Source organism: Ceratotherium simum, chromosome X, assembly GCF_057802395.1.
Source record: "Ceratotherium simum simum isolate JZ-2026a chromosome X, ASM5780239v1, whole genome shotgun sequence".
Classification (NCBI taxonomy): domain Eukaryota; kingdom Metazoa; phylum Chordata; class Mammalia; order Perissodactyla; family Rhinocerotidae; genus Ceratotherium; species Ceratotherium simum.
In genome coordinates this window covers 109,293,213-109,314,412 of record NC_141940.1, presented here as the reverse complement: position 1 = coordinate 109,314,412, position 21,200 = coordinate 109,293,213, and the positions used below count along the sequence as shown (strand labels likewise).

The 21,200-nt window shown below is 37.3% G+C and overlaps 1 protein-coding gene and 1 pseudogene across 3 annotated transcripts in view; one reads left to right on the top strand and one right to left on the bottom strand.

Annotated features, from left to right (window-relative positions):
* PCYT1B (phosphate cytidylyltransferase 1B, choline) overlaps window positions 1-21,200 on the bottom strand; it is a 99,815-nt gene that overhangs the window by 42,343 nt on the left and 36,272 nt on the right. For 2 of the 3 annotated variants that reach the window (XM_087427112.1, XM_004435209.3), the window contains exon 3: window positions 20,510-20,626. The exons of the other annotated variant lie outside the window; for it this stretch is intronic. In XM_087427112.1, coding sequence (XP_087283238.1) covers window positions 20,510-20,626 — 117 coding nt within the window. The remainder of the gene's footprint in view (window positions 1-20,509; window positions 20,627-21,200) is intronic. 3 annotated transcript variants of the gene reach the window in all.
* LOC147911987 (U2 spliceosomal RNA) lies at window positions 12,189-12,365 on the top strand (annotated as a pseudogene).

Genomic DNA, 21,200 nt, shown 5'->3' with positions numbered 1-21,200 from the left:
CAATTCAGAATTTCATTTTAGTGCTAATTACAACTGCATTCTTCACTGTGGCTTTTATTAAAATTATTCTCCACGCTACCTAATATGACTTTCATATCTTTTTATTTCCCTATCACACCCCTCAGTGAAAATTACTATTCAGAAATAAAAGGACCAAATGAACAGACAGAGAAGAGAGAGAAGGAGAGGAACCTAGAAGCCTGAAGGTTTGAACAATCAGTTCCAATTCCTTTACTAGATCATTGTACTTTACTAAGTATACATGCATGCACGCACGTTTGCACACACACACACTTATGTTCCCTGGATTGAGGTCCAGTCACCACATATCAGGCCACACAATCAAGAAAGTAAAATAGAAGATCTGATCTAGCAGAGTTCATCCTTCCCACATCTCTTATCCTTTCTAGATCTCAGGTTCCTGAATCCTCAGTATCCTGAATGGGGATAGTGATATCTCCATTATCAGCCTTGGAAAGGACTTTTTGAGGATTTACATATAGGGCTTTGAAATAAACTGAACAATAAATATTATTCATTATCCTATCCAGAATATATTTTTTGTTGGCAAACGTAGCTTTCTTGAGCTTTCCTACGTGTCAGGAAGAAATTGTGGTACAGTCCCTGTGGATACAGTGACCAATATCCCAGTGAGTGTCTTGCTACAGCTGGTCAGACTACCCCGACTGCTCCTTAAGATGAGTTTTTTTTTTTTTCTTTGAGGTATTATGTACACACAATAAATTTACAAATTTTAAGTATACAAGGTATGTTTTAAAACAAAAATATGATCATTTTCTTGGAACCAAATCATGACCCACATCCAGAACCAAATCTGGCCACAGAGTAAATGCAGCCAAGGGCCACACCCAGCGTCCTTGGAAAACCTCCTATTACAGTCCTCACACACTCGGCATCCAAACCATCAGCAAAACTGCTGGCTCTGCCTTCACAGTGCACCCGCAAGCCGTGCTCTTCTCGCCACCTTCACCACTCCTCTCCCGGGCCATTCAGCATCTCTCCCACGGATTACTGCAGCAGCCTCCTAACTCGCCTCCTGGTTCCAGCCTTGCCCACCCCTGCAGCCTGTTCTCATTGGCCAGAATGATCTCGTTAAAATCTGTCTGATGGTGTCATTCCCAGGCTTGGAACCCTTCCCATCTCCCTCATAGTAAAAGCCAAACTCCTCCAGCGGCCTCCAGGCTCCTACAAGATCCACACCTCCGCCCATTCCTTGCTTCTCTGACTGCACCTCCTATTGCGTCCCAGCCCCTGGCCTCCTTGCCATTTCCTGAAGCCACCAGGAATGCTCGTCCTCGGGTCTGGGCTTTGCACTTCCTGTTCCCCAAACCTGAAACAGTTGTGTTCCAAATATCCACAGAGCTCACTCCCTGTCCTCCCTCAAGTCTTCCCCAACCACCCTATTTAAACTGCAGTCCCGTCCCCACCACTGGCGGTCCCCTTCCCCTCCCCACTTTACTTCTTGCCATGGCACTCATCGCCATATACTTGTCATATTTAATTTTGTTTATTGTTGGTGTTCCTCTCCTAAAATATAAGCTCCCTCAGGACAGGGACCTTTGTCTGTTTCATTTTCTGATGGCCCATAGTGGGCTCTTAACAAACACTTGTTGAATGAATTAGCAGTGCCTGATACATATAGATGCTCAATAAATGTTTACTATGATTTAAAATAATAGATGTATATTATCTGTAGGCACTTTTCAACAGTATACATCCAAATAAGAGACTAGTGTGTCTCTAGATACACATGTGTATGCCTATATATCTCCTATACATATTTCTTGAGATGTTGTATAGACATATACAGAATACAATACAATATAGAAAACATTGTAGGGTTTACATTGCCAAAACACCATCAACCACGTAGCTGGCTCGAAAACCTTGATGAGTATCACAATCACCTAAGGAGCTTATTAAATATAAAGATGCCCGGGCCCCACTCCCCAAGATTTCGATTCAGTGGGTGCTATGGTCTGAATGCGTCCCCCTAAAATTCATATGTTGAAATCTTAATTCCCAAAGGTAATGATATTAGGAGGTGGGGCTTTGGGAGGTGCTTAGGTCATGAGGGTAGAACCCTCATGAATGGGGTGAGTACCTTATAAAAGAGGCTCCAGAAAGATCCCTAACACCTTCCACCATGTGAGAAAACAATGAGAAGGTGCCAGCTATGAATCGGGAAGAGGGCCCTCACCAGAAGGAGACTATGTTAGCACCTTGAACTTGGATTTACCAGCCTCCGGAACTGTGAGAAATAAACTTCTATTGTTTTTAAGCTACCCAGTCTGTGGTATCTTGTTATAGCTGCCCGAACAGACTAAGACAGTGGATCTAGAGTGGGGCCCCAGCAGCTCTATTTTTGACAAGCTTCAGGAATGATTCTGATGCACACAACATCTGAAAGCCCCTGAAGCATATTATGAACATCTTGAGTAAAGAGCCCAGCCTGTTTTTGAATCACCCATCATGCCCAGCTGTGGGGGATGGAAGATGGCAGGTAGTTGGGCCATAGTGACTATGTTATGTATTGATTCACTGACTGTGTTGGCTTTTGACTCCATAATTAGGAATTATTTATGGTCCAAGCTATACAATTTAAAAATTGATCTAAGACTTTAAGTGTTCTTTTAGGACTTTATTAAAATACTACCTCAAGAACCATATTAAGCAGAAACGGATTTTGAATCCATCAATTTTCTATTTTAAACCACACAAAACTAAGCCGGGCCATATTTTGCCCCCTTTTGAACCTGCACATGAGCAATTTGATATAACTTTTAGATGACCGAGATAATGGCCTCCCAACAGAGCACAAAGAAAACAAACATCCTGTTTATGCCAATACAGGGTCCTATTTTCACATCCCAGGAGTGACCTCAAGAAGCAGCTGAACACGCTGACCACTTATTGTCTAAACATTAATCACGCCCAAAGCAGCACTGTTGTTCTTGAGTCTTGGCAAATGCACTCTGACAAGCAGATGGAGAACTCTGAGCAATGGTGTTCCATGGATGAATTCACTGAGCTATCTGGGAGCTCGTGCTGCAGCTAACCCATCCTGGCAGCTCACTGTGCCCAAAATAAAATATTACCAGTATCCTGCAAGAGAGAAAATATAACATAGGGGTTGAATTTTGGAGCCCAACAGATTTGGGTTCTAATCTCAGCTCTGCTACTTATTACTGGGAAAGTTACTCAAACTCTCTAAGCCTCGGTTGTCTGTCTTTAAAATGTGGAGAAGTTTTGAGAATTAAATGTGATCATCTGTACGAGCAGAGAGTAATGCTTAGTAACGTTTGCCATTTATTAATAGTAGTAGAAATACAGGGCCATTTGTGGCGATATTCATTCGTGTTTTGGGCTCTGTCTTTTCCCTGCTCCCACTCCAAGCAGCTGCCCAGCCTCTTGGTACAAACTCCCCCACAGAAGCTGTGAAGTTCAAGTTGCTGGTAGACAGCCTGCCTTCCTGACTGCTGTTTTCTCCAAGCCAGAGCTCCTTGGGAGAATTCTGTAAGGAAGAAGACAAAGAGAAAGAAGATTCCTCCAAACGAGGAAGAGGCCAAAGGTCTGAGGATCCCACAAGCAGAAGGGGCCAGCGGCAGAGTCTTAAGAGGGATGGGGACATGGTACCCTAAGCACTTGGGTTCCATCTGGGCACAGACTGCAGGTGCCTTACCTTCCATAGGCGCAGTGGATCTGCTCCCTTCTAGTAATTCTATGGACTCAGCTGATGAAGGTAGCACAAAAACAGCACTAGGCTGAAGACTGGAAGCTCCTTTCCTGTTTCTGTAAACATTTTGGAATCTTGTTTGACTCTGGGGAGGCGAAGAGAGCCCAAAAAGGCCTGAGACTGAATCTCCCACTAGTCAGACAAAAATGGACTCAGAGGAATATTTAATTTCAATTAAAATATGATAGAGCATAAACTCATGTTTATGAAGTAATATCTATGTCCACTATAGTAGAAGTAGTATTAATTTACTGTTGTTGTTTTTTTTAATTCCCCTCCTGTGAGGCAGAAGTGGGTGTTTGGTGACTCGTATCCATATAAAAATTTTTAGGGAAAAAAATCTCTCTGAATAAATTTTAATTTATTGACTTGTTTTCAAGTGACTAAACTTTTAAATTAAAATGGAGAAAAAGGGGCTTTATAACTGGGTAGTTTCAATTCACTAAAATAACACCAACAGAGTAAGCTTGCATAAAAGAATCTTTAAATTATTACTGGATACATGTTTAAAAATTAGAAATGTGGATATTATAATCATAGTGCAAAATCATGGCATTCTGTGGCGCCTGTTACTGCCTAAGGTTGAGAAGTAGACTATAGGACCTCCAGTTATCACAGTTTCTGGTCTTTGAATCAATTATTTCTGCCAAATACCAAGTATTTCAACCAAGTACCTGTCCATGCACTTGCCCCGACGACAGTGGTTTCATGAGCAAAGTCCTTGCTCCACCCAGGGGAATTCCTACAACAAACCTACCTGCAGCTGTAAGGGGGCCCACAATTAATATAGCAGGTTCTTTCAACTCACCATAAGCGTTTTATTTGCTAACTACACACATAATATCAAGAGCCAGTCTTTCAACCAACAACACAGAATACTTATTCGTAAAGGTTCCCTCACTTGCCTCACTATAGAATTGTCTGCCATTAAGTTGGTTTGCAATACTCAAGAAAGATAGTCTAAGGCAATGGTCTTCAAACTAGGGCACACATACCCCTGGGGATACACAAAGACTTTTCAAGAGGTACCCAAGCGCAGGAAGCTTTAAAGGAATCAATTTCTGGATGCCCAACTTCCACGGGTACCCTTTCCTAAATTTAATGGACCTGAGAAAGCCTCTCTGTCCAAAACCACCCTACTCCACTTTATAAAAGAAAGGTACCATTCAAACCTTACTATGTTGCGTTGCAAGGGGTGAGGAGTTAAGATTTCAGGCCAAACCAAACGGAAACCTCATTTAGTGACTATTCAAAGCACCATGAACCTGTAAAAGCTTCCTGCCTTGCCCTGTCTTACAAACATTTCTGTTACAGGTGAAGCCAGAGGTTAGAAAGTAAATATGGTAGAGTGGGGAATGATGCATATTTTTGCCTAACAACTTTGCCTCTTCCTTCTCCCAACTATTGTCAAATTTCACAAGGATCTTCAGGAATAAAGCCCAGAAATTCAAAGCAAAAGGAGCATTGGAAAGAAATATTGAATGCTAAAAACAGCTTTTTCATGTAGTTAAGGGTAAGCATTTTTCCAGCTATTCTCAATACTCATACTGAATCCTAAAAATGCCTCTTCTCTTTTAGTTAAGAGTAAGCGTTTTTCCGAGCTATTCACTTCAAAATCACTTCAATAAGCCAAAGCTGTATAGGCTGGTACTGCTGCTTCTTAGAAATGTAACTGGAATATTTCTAGAATTATCAAATTTTTCAAAATACATTGGAAGAAACATATGATGGATAAAACATTCACGTGATTTTATTTCAGATTTCATATGCATTACAGGCATACCTCAGAGATATTGTGAATTCAGTTCCAGACTGCTACAATAAAGCAAATATTGCAATAAAGCAAATCACACAAATTTCTGGGTTTCCCAGTGCATGTAAAAGTTATGTTCACACTATACTGTAGTCTATTAAGTATGCAATATCATATGTCTAAAAACAATGTACATACCTTAAATAAAAAATGCTAACCATCATCTGAGCCTTCAGTGAGTCATAATCTTTTTGCTGGTGGAGGGTCTTTTATAAAAAATGCAATATCTGCAAAGTGCAATAAAGTGAAGCACAATAAAACGAGGTATGCCTATATTTAAAAAGGAAGTTAAAAACCCATTTTATCAACTCACATCATAAAATACTTATTCCATTTACAGATAATCCTTATCCCATTTCATCTTATAGAATGTTTATTATTTTCTATCTCCTCATAACAAAAAATAAAATATCTACTGCCAGACAAATTATTTTTTAGTATATTCTCTTTTCTTTCCTTAAATACATAGGAAAAGTATAATCATGGTGTCTAATAAAGATAATTAAGTTATTTCTGATTTTTACATTTTATTTTATTATATTATACCCAAAAGCCAAACCAGAGTTTGATACATGCACACCAATATTTAGAGAAGGAATAACATGACTTTTTATTTTTTTATCATACTCCTCTCTTTATAAATATCATATAACTTTATCTATAAGTTACATTGAATTACTATAAATTAAGCACATTGTCTTCTTTATAACTTATTATATTAGATCTACATCATTTTAATCTTGACTGATTCTATTTCATACAATGCATTCTATAATTTATTTCTCAGTGGTTTTTACAAAGCCTCTTGAAATACATTAATACATTTGAATTGAAAAGACTTTTCCTCTCGGGCCAGCCCCGTGGCTTAGTGGTTAAGTGCAGGCACTCCGCTGCTGGCGGCCCGGGGTTCGCATCCCGGGTGCGCACCAACGCACCGCTTCTCTGGCCATGCTGAGGCTGCGTCCCACATACAGCAACTGGAAGGATGTGCAGCTATGACATACAACTATCTACTGGGGCATTGGGGGAAAATTAAATAAATTAAAAAAAAAAAGAATTAAAAAAAAAAAGACTTTTCCTCTCAAAAAATTAAAAATAGAAATAACATATAATCCAGCTATCCTACTAGTGGGTATTTATCCAAAGAACATGAAATCAACAATACAAAGAGATTTATGCACCCCTATGTTCATTGCAGCATTAGTCACACTAGTCAAAATGTGGAAGCAACCCAAGTGTCTATCAACTGATGAATGGATAAAGAAGATATGGCATATATATACAATAGAATACTACTCAGCCATAAAAAAAAGACAAAATCATGCCATTTGCAACAACATGGATGGACCTTGAGGGTATTATGTTAAGCAAAATAAGCCAGACAGAGAAAGACAAACCCTCCATGATTTCACTCATATGTGGAAGACAAACAAACGCATGAATAAGGAGAACAGATTAGTGGTTACCAGAGGGAAACGGGTGAGGGGGAGTGCAAAAGGGGTAAAGGGGCACGTATGTATGGTGACGGATAAAAACTAGACTATTGGGGATGAGCAAGATGCAGTCTACACAGAAACTGACATATAATAACGTACACCTGAAATTACACAATGTTATAAAACAATATGACCTCAATAAAATAATTTTTTAAAAAAAGAAAAGACTTTTCCTTGGTTTCTAGGTTTTTAGTAGGTTTGCCAATTAGGTTAGATGATGTTTTCTGCAAATTTAGTAAGCTAAAACTGCAGCCCCAAGGTTTTGTTTTTAAAAAAAAAAAAGTTTTAAGCAAAGGATAAGAGCATTTTATCAAAAATTATTGGAGGGGCTGGCCCTGTGGTGTAATGGTTAAGTCTGGCATGCTCTGCTTCAGTGGCCCAGGTTCCTGGGTTTAGATCCTAGGCCCAGACCCATACCACTCGTCAAGCCATGCTGTGGCAGCAACCCACATACAAAATAGAGGAAGACTAGCACAGATGTTAGCCCAGGGCTAATCTTCCTCAGACAAAAAAAGAGGAAGATTGGAAACAGATATTAGCTCAGAGTCAATCTTCCTCACAAAAAGAAAAAAATATATATTGGAATGGCAATGGTATAATAAAATTACCAATATTTCCATTTCCTCAACCCTTTCTGAGTATATCTGGTTGAATAAGTTGCTTTCAAGTAAAAGAGTAAGGGTTATAATTAAAAGTCATTTGATAAGTTTTGGTAAAGCCTTTTTATTATACTTCCCAGAGAGGGAGAAAGCAAATGATTCTGATAGCTTTGAAACAAATCTTTTTCCAGGTCAGGTCATTTCTAACCCATTGCTTGCAACAAGTTTGAAAGAGGATCTTAACAAATTTTCAATTGATAGATCATTAAAATTATTTTGATGACAATAATAATAAATTACTTTTGTGATATTTGGCAAATAACTCAGGAGTTCAAAGGTTGAGTGGCGTCACTATAATAAACTTCTTCCAAAGGGAAATATATAATGATAAAAGGGACACTCCATCAGAAGACATATCACTTATAAATATATATGCACCCAACATAGGAGCACCAATGTACATAAAGCAACTATTAACAAACCTAAAAGGAGAAATCAACAACAACACAATAATAGTAGGGGATCTTAACACCCCACTTACAGCAATGGATAGATCATCCAGACAAAAAGTCAATAAAGAAATAGTAGACTTAAATGAAAAACTGGACGAAATGGACCTAGTAGACATATACAGAGCACTTCATCCAAAAACAGCTGACTACACATTCTTCTCAAGCGCGCATGGAACATTCTCTAGGATAGACCATATGTTGGGAAACAAAGCAAGCCTCAATAAATTTAAGAAGATTGAAATCGTAACAAGCATCTTTTCAGACCATAAGGCTATGAAACTGGAAATGAACCATGAAAAAAAAACTGGGAAAGTGACAAAAATGTGCAGATTAAACAACATGCTACTGAACAACCAATGGATCATTGATGAAATTAAAGGAGAAATCAAAAACTATCTGGAAATAAACGAAAATGATAATATGCCATATCAAACCATATGGGATGCAGCAAAAGCGGTCCTGCGAGGGAAACTCATAGCGATACAAGCCCACCTTAACAAACAAGAAAAAGCCCTAATAGGCAACCTTAAATTACACCTAACAGAACTAGAAAAAGAAGAACAAACAACGCCCAAAGCCAGCAGAAGGAGAGAAATAATAAAAATCAGAGCAGAAATAAATGAAATTGAGACCAAAAAAACAGTAGAAAGGATTAATGAAACAAAGAGTTGGTTCTTCGAGAAGATAAACAAAATGGACAAACCCTTAGCCAGGCTTACTAAGAAAAAAAGAGAAAAGGCTCAAGTAAATAAAATTAGAAATGAAAGAGGAGAAATTACAACGGATACGATGGAAATACAGAGGATTATAAGAGAATAATATGAGAAATTATATGCCAACAACTTGGATAATCTAGAAGAAATGGATAAATTCTTAGACTTATACAACCTCCCAAAATGAACCAAGAAGAAATGGAGAATCTGAATAGACCAATAACAAGTAAAGAGATTGAAATAGTAATCAAAAACCTCCCAAAAAATAAAAGTCCAGGACCAGATGGCTTCTCCAGTGAATTTTACCAAACATTCAAAGAAGATTTAATACCCATCCTTCTCAAACTCTTCCAAAAAATAGAGGAAGATGGAACACTTCCTAAATCATTCTACGAGGCCAACATCACCCTGATACCAAAACCAGACAAAGACAGTACAAAGAAAGAAAATTACAGGCCAATATCGCTGATGAACATTGATGCAAAAATCCTCAACAAAATATTAGCAAACCGAATACAACAATACATTAAAAAGATCATACACCATGATCAAGTGGGATTTATACCAGGGACGCAGGGATGGTTCAACATCCGCAAATCAATCAACGTGATACATCACAACAACAAAACAAAGAATAAAAACCACATGATCATCTCAATAGACGCAGAGAAGGCATTTGACAAGATACAACATCCATTTATGATAAAAACTCTCAATAACATGGGAATAGAAGGAAAGTACCTCAACATAATAAAATGGGAATAGAAGGAAAGTACCTCAACATAATAAAGGCCATATATGACAAACCCACAGCCAACATCATACTCAACAGGGAAAGACTGAAAGCCATTCCTCTGAGAACAGGAATGAGGCAGGGCTGCCCACTCTCACCACTCCTGTTCAACATAGTACTGGAGGTTTTGGCCAGAGCAATTAGGCAAGAAAAAGGAATAAAAGGAATCCAAATAGGTAACGAAGAAGTGAAACTCTCACTATTTGCAGATGACATGATTGTATATATAGAAAACCCTAAAGAATCTGTTGGAAAACTATTAGAAACAATCAACAACTACAGCAAAGTTGCAGGGTACAAAATCAACCTACAAAAATCAGTTGCATTTCTATTTGCTAATAATGAACTAACAGAAAGAAAGCTCAAAAAGATAATACCATTTACAATTGCATCAAAAAGAATAAAATACCTAGGAATAAATCTTACCAAGGAGGTGAAGGACCTATACAATGAGAACTACAAGACATTATTGAAAGAAATCCATGATGACATAAAGAAATGGAAAGATATCCCATGCACGTGGATTGGAAGAATAAACATAGTTAAAATGTCTATATTACCTAAAGCAATCTACAGATTCAATGCAATCCCAATCAGAATCCCAATGACATTCTTCACAGAAATAGAAAAAGAATACTAAAATTTATATGGGGCAAACAAAAGACCCGAATAGCTAAAGAAATCCTAAAAAAGAACAAAGCAGGAGGCATCACAATCCTGACTTCAAAACATACTACAAAGCAATAGTAATCAAAACAGCATGGTACTGGTACAAAAACAGACACACAGATCAATGGAACAGAATTGAAAGCCCAGAAATAAAACCACACATATATGGACAGCTAATTTTTGACAAAGGTGCTAAGAACATGCAATGGAGAAAGGAAAGTCTCTTCAATAAATGGTGTTGGGAAAACTGGACAGCCACATGCAAAAGAATGAAAGTGGACCATGTGCTATCGCCATTCACAAAAATTAACTCAAAATGGATCAAAGACCTGAAGGTGAGACCTGAAACTATAAAACTCATAGAAGAAAATATAGGCAACACACTATTTGACATTGGTTTTAAAGGAATCTTTTCGGATGACATGCCTACCCAGATTAGGGAAACTAAAGAAAAAATAAACAAGTGGGACTTTATCAGATTAAAGAGCTTTTATAAGACAAATGAAACCAGAATCAAGATGAACAGACAACCAACCAGCTGGGAGAGAATATTTGCAAAACATACATCTGACAAGGCGTTGATCGCCATAATATATAAAGAACTCACACAACTGAACAACAAAAAAACAAACAACCCGATCAAAAAATGGGCAGAGGAAATGAACAGACACTTCTCCAAGGAAGATATACAGATGGCCAATAGGCACATGAAAAGATGCTCAACATCACTAATCATCAGGGAAATGCAAATCAAAACAACACTAAGATACCACCTCACACCCGTTAGAATGGCTATAATCACCAAGACAAAAAACAACAAATGTTGGAGAGGATGTGGAGAAACAGGAACCCTCATACACAGCTGGTGGGAATGCAAACTGGTGCAGCCTCTATGGAAAACGGTATGGAGATTCCTCAAAGAATTAAAAATAGAGATGCCCTATGATCCAGCCATCCCACTACTGGGAATCTATCCAATGCACCTGAAATCAACAATCCAAAGAGGCTTATGCACCCCTATGTTCATTGCAGCATTATTCACCATAGCCAAGAAGTGGAAGCAACCTAAGTGTCCCTCGACTGACGATTGGATTAAGAAAATGTGGTATATATATACAATGGAATACTACTCAGCCATAAAAAAAGACAAAATCGTCCCATTTGCAACAACATGGATGGGCCTGGAGCGTATTATGTTAAGTGAAATAAGCCAGAAAGAGAAAGACAAACACTGTATGATCTCACTCATATGTGGAATATAAACCAACACATGGACAGAGAAAACTGGACTGTGGTTACCAGGGGCAGTGGGGGTGGGGGGAGGGGGTTGGGGGGTGGGCACAAGGGGTGAAGGGAGTCATATATATGGTGATGGACAAATCAAAATGTACAACCCAAAATTTCACAATGTTAGAAACCATTAAAACATCAATAAAAAAAATAAATAAAAATAAACAACTTCCATTCCCCTCTAAATATTTGTGTGAACAAAATATTTCAGCACTTACATCTATAACAAGGAAAAACAGGTATAAAATCAATGTTAAACCCTCATTCTAGCAATAATATATTCATCCACATATAATGAGACTGATCTCACTTAAATGTTAGAGAACACCAAACAGAATAAATGCCAAAGAAAAAATCTTGAAAGAAGCCAGAGGAAAAAAAACACCTTGCCTATAGAGGAGCAAGGATAAAAATTACATTGGACTTCACAGAAACAATGCAAGCAAGAAGACAATGGAGGGAAATATTTACAGTGTTGAGAGAAAAAAAACCCACCAACATAGGATTCTGTACCCTCCAAAATTATTGTTTAAAAGAGAAGGAGAGAGCGCTTCTCAGCCTTTTAGCTAAGATCAAGTGTAGTATCTGTTCTTATCAGTTAAAAGAGAAGGACAAATAAAGACTTCCTCAGACAAACAAAATTGAGGGAATTTGTTTCCAGGAGATCTGCTTTGCAAGAAATATTTTTAAAAGCTCTTCAGAGAAAAAAAATTTCTTCACAGAGAGGGAAAGTGATACGGGTCAGAAATTCAGATCTATATAAAGAAAGTAAGAGCATTAGAGAATGAATAAGTGAAGTTAAAACAAAACTTTTTATTTTTCTTATTCTTAATTTATCTGATAACATTTTGTTCAAAATAACAGCAACAATGTATTCAATTATATATATATGTATATGTATACATATATATATATTAAATGAAAGACAGCAATGATACAAGGGATAGGAGGGAAGAATTAGAAATATTTTCTTATAAGGTACTTGCACTACTGGTATAGTGTTATTTGAAAGTGGACTTGGATTAGTTTAGAATGTATATTGCAAACTCTAGGGCAACCACTAAAAAAGTAAAAAGAGAATTATAATTGATATGCCAAGAAAGGAGAGAAAATGGAATTACATTAAATGCTCAATTAAAACCACAAAAGGCAGTAAAAGCATGGAAGACAAAAGTATGAAGAAAGAAAAAAGACAAGAAATAGAAAACAGAGAAAATGTGATAGATATTAAACCAACTATATCAATAATCACTTTGAACATCACTGATCTAAATTTACCCATTAAAAAGACAGAGACTGTCAGAGTGGATCAAAAAACAAGACCCAACCATATGTTGTCTACAAGAAACCCACTTTAAATATAAAGACACATATACATTAAAAGTAAAGGGATGGAGATACACCATGTTAACACTAAACAAAAGAAAGTGGGAGTAGCTACATTAATTTCAGACAGAACAGACTTCAGAGCAAGGAAAGTCATCAAAGATAAAGAGGGGCATTACATAATGATAAAGGGGTCAATATTCTAAGAAAATATAACAGTCCTTAACATGTATACACCTAACAACAGAGTCAAAATACATAAGGCAGAAACTGATAGAATTGCAAGTAGAAACAGAAAAATCTACTATTATAGTTGGAGAATTTAACACTCCTCTATCAGAAATGGACAGATTTAGCAGACAGAAAATGAGTAAGGACATAGTTAAACTCAACAGCACCATCAATCAATTGGATATAATTGACATCTACAGACTACTTCATCTAACCACAGAAGAATACACATCCTTCTCAAGCTCACATGGAACATTCACCAAGACAGACTACATTCTGGGCTATGAAACACACCTTAACAAATTTAAAAGAATAGAAATCATACTATGTCTGCTCTCAGACCACAATGCAATCAAACTAGGAATCAATAACAGAAAGATAGCTGGAAAATCCCAAAATACTTAGAGATTAAACAACACACTTCTATATAACACATGGGTCAAAGAATAAACCTCAAGAGAAATTTTTAAATATTTTGAACTTAATGAAAATGAAAACACAACTTATCAAGATTTGTGGGATGCAGTGAAAATAGTGCTTAGAGGGAAATTTATAGCACTGAACGTATATATTACAAAAGAGGAATGATCTAAAATAAATAATCCAAGCTTCACCTTAGGAAACTAGAAAAAGAGCAAATTAAACCCAAAGTAAGCAGAAGAAAAGAAATAATAAAAATGAGAGCAGAAATCAACGAAATTGAAAACAGGAATCAATAGAGAAAATCATTGAGAACAAAAGCTGGTTCTTTGAAAAGATTAATAAAATTGATAAACCTCTAGCCAACCTAACTAAGAAAAAAAGAGAAAAGGCACAAATTACTAATATCAGAAATGAAAGAGGGGACATTACTACAGATCTCATGAGCATTAAAAGGGTAATAAAGGAATATTATGAACAATGCTATGCCCACAAATTTGATAACATAGATGAAATGGACCAATTTCTTGAAAGATACAAGCTGCCAAAACTCACACAAGAAAAAATAGGCAATCTGAATAGGCCTATATGTATTAAATAAATTCAATCAATAATGAATAACCTTCCAAAAGAGAAAGCACCAGGCCCACAGGGGTTCACTGGTGAATTTTATCAAACATTTAAGGAAGAAACTACACTATTTCTCTATAATCTCTTCCAGAAGATAGAAGCAGACAGAATACATCCTAACTCATTCTATAAGGCCAGCATTACCCTCATACCAAAACCAAACAAAGACATTACAAGAAAAGAAAACTACAGACCAATACCTCTCATGAACATTGATGCAAAACTCTTCAACACAATATTAACAAATCAAATCCCTTACTGTATAAAAAGAATTATACACCGTGACCAAGTGGGATTTATCCCAGATATGCAAGGCTGGTTTAACATTTGAAAAATCAATGTAATCCATCACACCAACAGGCTAAAGAACAAAAATCACATGATCATATCAATAGATATAGCAATAGCATTTGATGAAATCCAATACCCATTAATGATAAAAACTCTCAGGCAAACTAGGAATAGAGGGGAACTTCCTCAACTTGATAGAGAACATCTACAAAAAACCTACAGCTAACATCATACTTAATGGTGAGAAACTCAGAGCTTTCCCACTAAGATCAGGAACAAGGCAAGGATGTCCCCCTCACCACTGCTTTTCAATATTGTACTGGAAGTCCTAGCTAGTGCAATAAGACAAGAAAAGGAAATAAAAGCTATACAGATTGGGAAGGGAAGAAGTAAAACTGTCTTTGTTCACAGATGACATGATTGTCTACACAGAAAATTTGAAAGAATCGACAAAAAAAACCCTCCCAGAACTAATAAACAATTATAGCAAGGTTTCAGAATACAAGGTTAATATACAAAAGTCAATCACTTTCCCATATACAGGCATACCTCGTTTTATTGCAATTCACTTTATTGTGTTCTGCAGATATTGTGTTTTTTACAAGACCCTTCATCAGCAAAAAGATTACAACTCGCTGAAGGCTCAGATAATGGTTAGCATTTTTTAGCAATAAGGTATTTTTTAATTAAGGTATGTGCATTGTTTATTTAGACATAATGGTATTGCACACTTAACAGACTATAGTATAGTATAAACATAACTTTTACATGCACTGGGAAACCAAAAAATTCATGTGACTCACTTTACTGAAATATTTGCTTTATTGTGGTGGTCTGGAACTGAACTGACAATATCTCTGAGGTATGCCTGTACCAGCAATGAAGAAGTGGACTTTGAAAGTAACAACACATTACTATTTACATTAGCATCCCCCCAAAATATTTAGGTTTAAATCTAACAAAATATGTATAAGATATATATGAAGAAAACTAAAAAACTCTGATAAAAGCAATCAAAGAAGAACAAGATAAATGGAGAGATATTCCATGTTTATGGATAGGAAGACTAAACATTTGCAAGATGTCAGTTCTTCCCAACTTAATCTATAGATTCAATACAATCCCAATCAAAATATCAGCAAGTTATTTTGTGGCTATCGATAAACTGATTCTAAAGTTTATATGGAGAAGCAAAAGACCCATAACAGCCAAACCAATGTTGGAAAAGAAGAACAAAGTTGGAGGACTAGCACTACTCAACTTCAATACTTACTATAAAGCTACAGTAATCAAGAAGGTGTGGTATTGGTAAAAGAATGGACAAATAGATCAATGGAACAGAATACAAAGTCCAGAAATAGACCCATATAAACATAGTCAACTGATCTTTGACAAAGGAGCAAAGGCAATACAATGGAGCAAAGATAGTCTTTTCAACAAATGATGCTGGAACACTGGACATCCACATGCAAAAAAAATGAATCTAGACATGGATCTTATACCCTTCACAAAAATTAACTCAAAATATATCATAGATCTAAATGTAAAACACAAAAGTACAAAAGTCCTAGAAGATAACATAGGAGAAAACCTAGAAGACCTTGGGTATGGCAGTGACTTTTTAGATACAAAACCAAAGGCACAAACCATCAAAGACACAATTGATAAGCTGGACTTCATTAAAATCAAAAACTTCTTTGCGAAAGACAATGTCAAAGGAACGAGAAGACAAATCACAGACTGCGAGAAAATACTTCAAAAAGATACATCTGATAAAGGACTGTTATCCAAACTATACAAAGAACTCTTAAAACTCAACAGTAAGGAAATGAACAATCTGATTAAAAAATGGACAAACGATCTAAATTGACACCTCACCAAAGAAGATACACAGATGGCAAGTAAGCATATGAAAAGATGTTCTACATCATATGTCATCAAGGAATTGCAAAGTAAAACAATGAGATACCACTATACACCTGTTAGAATGGCCAAAATCTAAAACACTGACAACACCAAATGCTGATGAGGATATGGAGCAACAGGAACTCTCATTCATTACTAGTAGAATGCGAAATGGTACAGCCACTTTGGAAGACAGTTTGGCAGTTTCTTACAAAACTAAACATACTCTTACCATATGATCCAGCAATCGTGCTCATTGGTATTTACCCAAATGAACTGAAAACTTATGTCCATACAAACACCTGCACATGGATGTTTATAGCAGCTTTGTTCATAATTGCCAAAACTTGGAAGCAACCAAGATGTCCTTCAGTAGGTGAACGGTTAAATAAACTGTGGTACATCCAGACAATGGAACATCATTCAGCGCTAAAAAGAAATGAGCTATCAAGCCATGAAAAGACATGGAAGAACCTTAAATGCATATTACTAAGTGAAAGAAGCCAATCTGAAAAAGGTACATCTTGTATGATTCCAATCATATGACATTCTAGAAAAGGCAAAACTATGGAGACAGTAAAAAGATCAGTGGTTGTCAGGGGTTTGGGTGGGGAGGGATAAATAGGCAGAGCACAGAGGATTTTTAGGGCAGTGAAACTATTCTGTACGATATTACAATGGTAGATACATGTTATAACACATCTGTAAAATCCCATAGAATGTACAATGCCAAGAGTAAACTTTAATGTAAATTGTGGACTTTGGGTGATACTGATGTGCAAAGTAGGTTCATGGACTGTAACAAACAAGTGTACCACTCTGGTGGGGGATATTGATAATGGGGGAAGCTATGCATGTGAGGGTATATGGGAATTCTCTGTATTTTCTGCTCAATTTTGCTATGAATGTAAAACTTTCCTAAAAAATAAAGTTTATTAATTTTTGAAAATGTCATTACTTACAATATCCCAGAAATTACATCTTTTATAACTATTTAAATTTAGGATGGAAAATTTTAGATGTCAACTTAAAAATTTTCAAGAAGGTACATAGTTTTTCAAAATTCTTTTAGGGATTATGGGGAACAAAGTTTGAAGACTCCTAGTCTAAGACAATGGTTTTCAATAAGGACTTCACCATCCCCAGGAAGCATTTATGGAAATTTGTGGGGCATCTTTAGTTGTCACAATGATTGGAGGCAGCCATTGGCATTTAGTGGGCAGGGTGCCAATGATGCTAAACATCTTGCAATGTGTGGGGCAGCCCTACATGAGAATTTTCCCACATTCCACAAGATTTCTAAATGTCCCTGCATAATAATTTAAAATTATTTGGGTCTAGAACCTAACTTTGTTTTACATATAATCACAAAGTATTTCTGGAATAGCTGTGATAGATGCTGAATTTGAGAGGAAGGCAACTACCATATACATCAAAGGAAGATTGTACTTGCCTTGTTCATAATTTTACCAAAATGTGTTTGCTACTCATGAAATTTGATCTCCAATACCATGCTCCTGTAGAAGTCTGCCTGCACACAGGAGGTTGGAGACTCCATTTAACAGACTCACTCAGAATCAAATATAATTAAATTAGTGGAGATACGTGAAATACAGGATCACACTGAATTTTATTAATAGAGTGGTTAAAAAACATTTCATAGTATTGCCATCCAATTATTTTAAATGGGATATTAAGAATAAGAAATGAGTGGAGAAAACAACATATTGAAATTATTTATTATTTACTGTCTATGTTGCTCATGGTTTTTCACTCTTACTCTGTCACTGTCCCCAGAAATCTACACACAACTTCTTTATAGCTTCATGTAGTACTGCTTCATTTCCCACTCAGACTCCAGCGCTGTCACCTACCAAAAGACATGGTCTTCGTGGCCATCTTAGTAGTTTAACGTGCCCTTGGCTTCCATGGAGAACCCATGTAACAGCCATTGAGGGGCTATTTGCATTTCTTTGTAAATCTGCTACAGAGGACATCATTCATTGGGTTACTCAATGCTCATTATGCGGCAACCCTCTGAAAAACTTATTAGAGAACTCGGGGCAGGAAAAGCTGGTTATTCCTAATGGGGCAGGATCAGCTCTAGCATTTGCGAGTTATGGAATGACTGTGTGGCTCCTTTTGCCATGGCTGCTAAAAAGTTCAGGATTTCTTTTTGGAGTTTTTCTCCTTTTCTTCTGCTTTAATTCTTCACTTTGAATTCCTGTCCATATTAATTTCTCTGAATATTAAATCATCTGAGCTTTTATGGAAAGCCACCTTAAGATATACAAATCAATAAAATAATGTATTGCTGTAGCCACCATGTCTTCTCCACTTGTCTCAACATGATCGTCTTGATTGGTGAGAAGAACACTGCACAGGGAAGGTTCTATGTTCTAGCTTTTATGTGCCCTCACTTCGCTTAGGTCTCTGCACAAATGTCAACACTTCAGAGGGGCCTCCCCTGACAACATCCCTACCTAAAACATCCCTCCGTCCTCTACCAGTCACTCTTTTCTCTTACCCTATATTTCTTCATAGCACCACTACTGCATATTTACTTGTTTACTGGGCAGTGTCTGCATCCTCCTCAGACTCTGAGTTCTCTGAGGACATAGTCTGCTTTGTTCATGGCTGTATCTTCAAGGTACAGAAGAATGCCTGGCACACAGTAGGAGCTCAATAAATAGTTGTTCAATGAAGAAATCATTCAGTGGATCAGTGAAACCATTGTTGCCTAATGACCTAGAGAGCCTCTGATATTAATTTACTGCTTTCTCCAATTCCCAAGAATGTACTGAAAACTGCACATTTCCTTTGATCTTACTTTTGATGTGATAACCCAGGGCCATGGTTAGTGTTTCTGTTAAGTGTGACCCACACCTAACCACCTCCAAACTTGGGTCACCAAATGACCAAAGCTCACACACTGCAGAGGTCTCTCCAGGGCCCCAGCAGCTCAGGACCAGACTCCAGGTGGTCGTGCTCACTCAAGAGATGGTTTTCCACTCAAGATAAAGGGAAGTGAATGAAGGATGGATTCCCTGCTTGCCTTGGGTTCCCCTTGCATGACTTGTTCAGTAACCATTGCCTTTTATCATCTCTTCCTTCTGGAAAGAACTCCATTCAATAACCACGTGATCACTATCCTCCGCAAAATCTGCAGAAGGGTTCCTCTTAAATATCCAAAAAGTAGTTTTAAACTTGTAGAAGATAACAAAATACTATTTAAAAAAAACAGATAACACAGTCTCTTACCAGCACCTTTTCTCTCACAGTAGAGGTCTAAGGGTTGATGGTGCCTAGTTCATGTAATGCCACAAAACTGATCACGGTAAAAGGATATGCTGCTTCCAGAAGCTATAGACATGAGATACAGGTCTCCCTAGTCAAGTACTAGTCCTTTTTTGCAAATTGAAATCTGTGGGCCTTTTGGAGGAGGAAAATTTCAACCCACATCTAACCACCCTTCTCTCTCCACAAGCTTATGAAGTCAGTCACTTCCTTCACTGTGAACCAAGATTACTTGGGTATATAAATCTCCATTTCTTCAACACATTGTGCATAAATTCAACTAATTAGGGCTGTCATAAGCCACTACTATTAGCACAACATCATCCTAAGTGCTGTGGGTCACACAAAGGAAATACACAATGACCTTGTTTACCCTTAATCATCCTGAACCCCCTCAGCTCTCTGAGATTTGAAATCAGAATGATATCACTTTTCTCCTAACCCTCTAGAAAGTTTTAGAAACATAAATTGGGTCATGCCTCAAACACAAGAAGCAAGGCGTTAATGGAAAACATGAAGCAGTTACCCTTGGTGGTATTATTAGTCTCTCTCTCTCTGGGATCAGTGATGTATAATCCTATGATGTAATTTCCCTTATGGTTTTTTAAATGTCATTTTGAATTTCAGGCAGTGAACAAGTGTGCCAGTACGGGCTGAATGGGGAGCATTAATAATGTGAGATTTTAATGATGAACTTTGAAAGGTGTTCTTTTCAGGAAGCACATTATAAAGAAGTTTTCTAGATAAAGAGAAAATGCACTTCTTACCTCCTACCAACAAGTAGCTGTTTGGAAACAATGTTTTTGCTTGCATAAGTGCCCTTGCATGACCTGAGTGGAAGAGGTCAAATATTCCATCTGCATATACTCTGACAGGCCTGTCAACTGTGGAAGAAAGAAAACACCATCAACAGAACCGCAGAATAAGGAACCCCAGTTACCTGATTCTTCCATCAGTATAGCAATGTAAGGAAGTTTACCTGGATAAAATACAATGTCTGCATACCATCAATTTCATATGAGTGCATGAAATTAATTTTACAAAGAGGTTCTTCTGAGGACATCAAAGCAGAGTAAAAAGGTAACAAAACTAAGATAGACCCAGAACACACATTTTTAGCCAACAGAAAAGACAAACACAGAGCACTCGGGAGTTCTCTTGATCCAGAGTGGAGTCTCAGGTGTCTGAGCTGGCAGATTCAGACAGACCAGGCGCAGCCAAAGGTTTGGCAGAGTCAGCCCAGTGGGAATATCAAGGCAAGAGTAACTGAGAAGCTCAATGAAACAGACAAATGACTTCCTCCTTGAGTCTGGCAGTCCTGAATGAAGACCCCCGCATCCTGCTCCTAAAGGTAGTGTGCTGGAGGCTGCTCACACTGCTCAAAGAGACAGTTATGCACCTTTTTTCCCAACTTCAAGTCACATTGGTAGTCTGAAAGCAGCCTTGGTAGGAGTATTT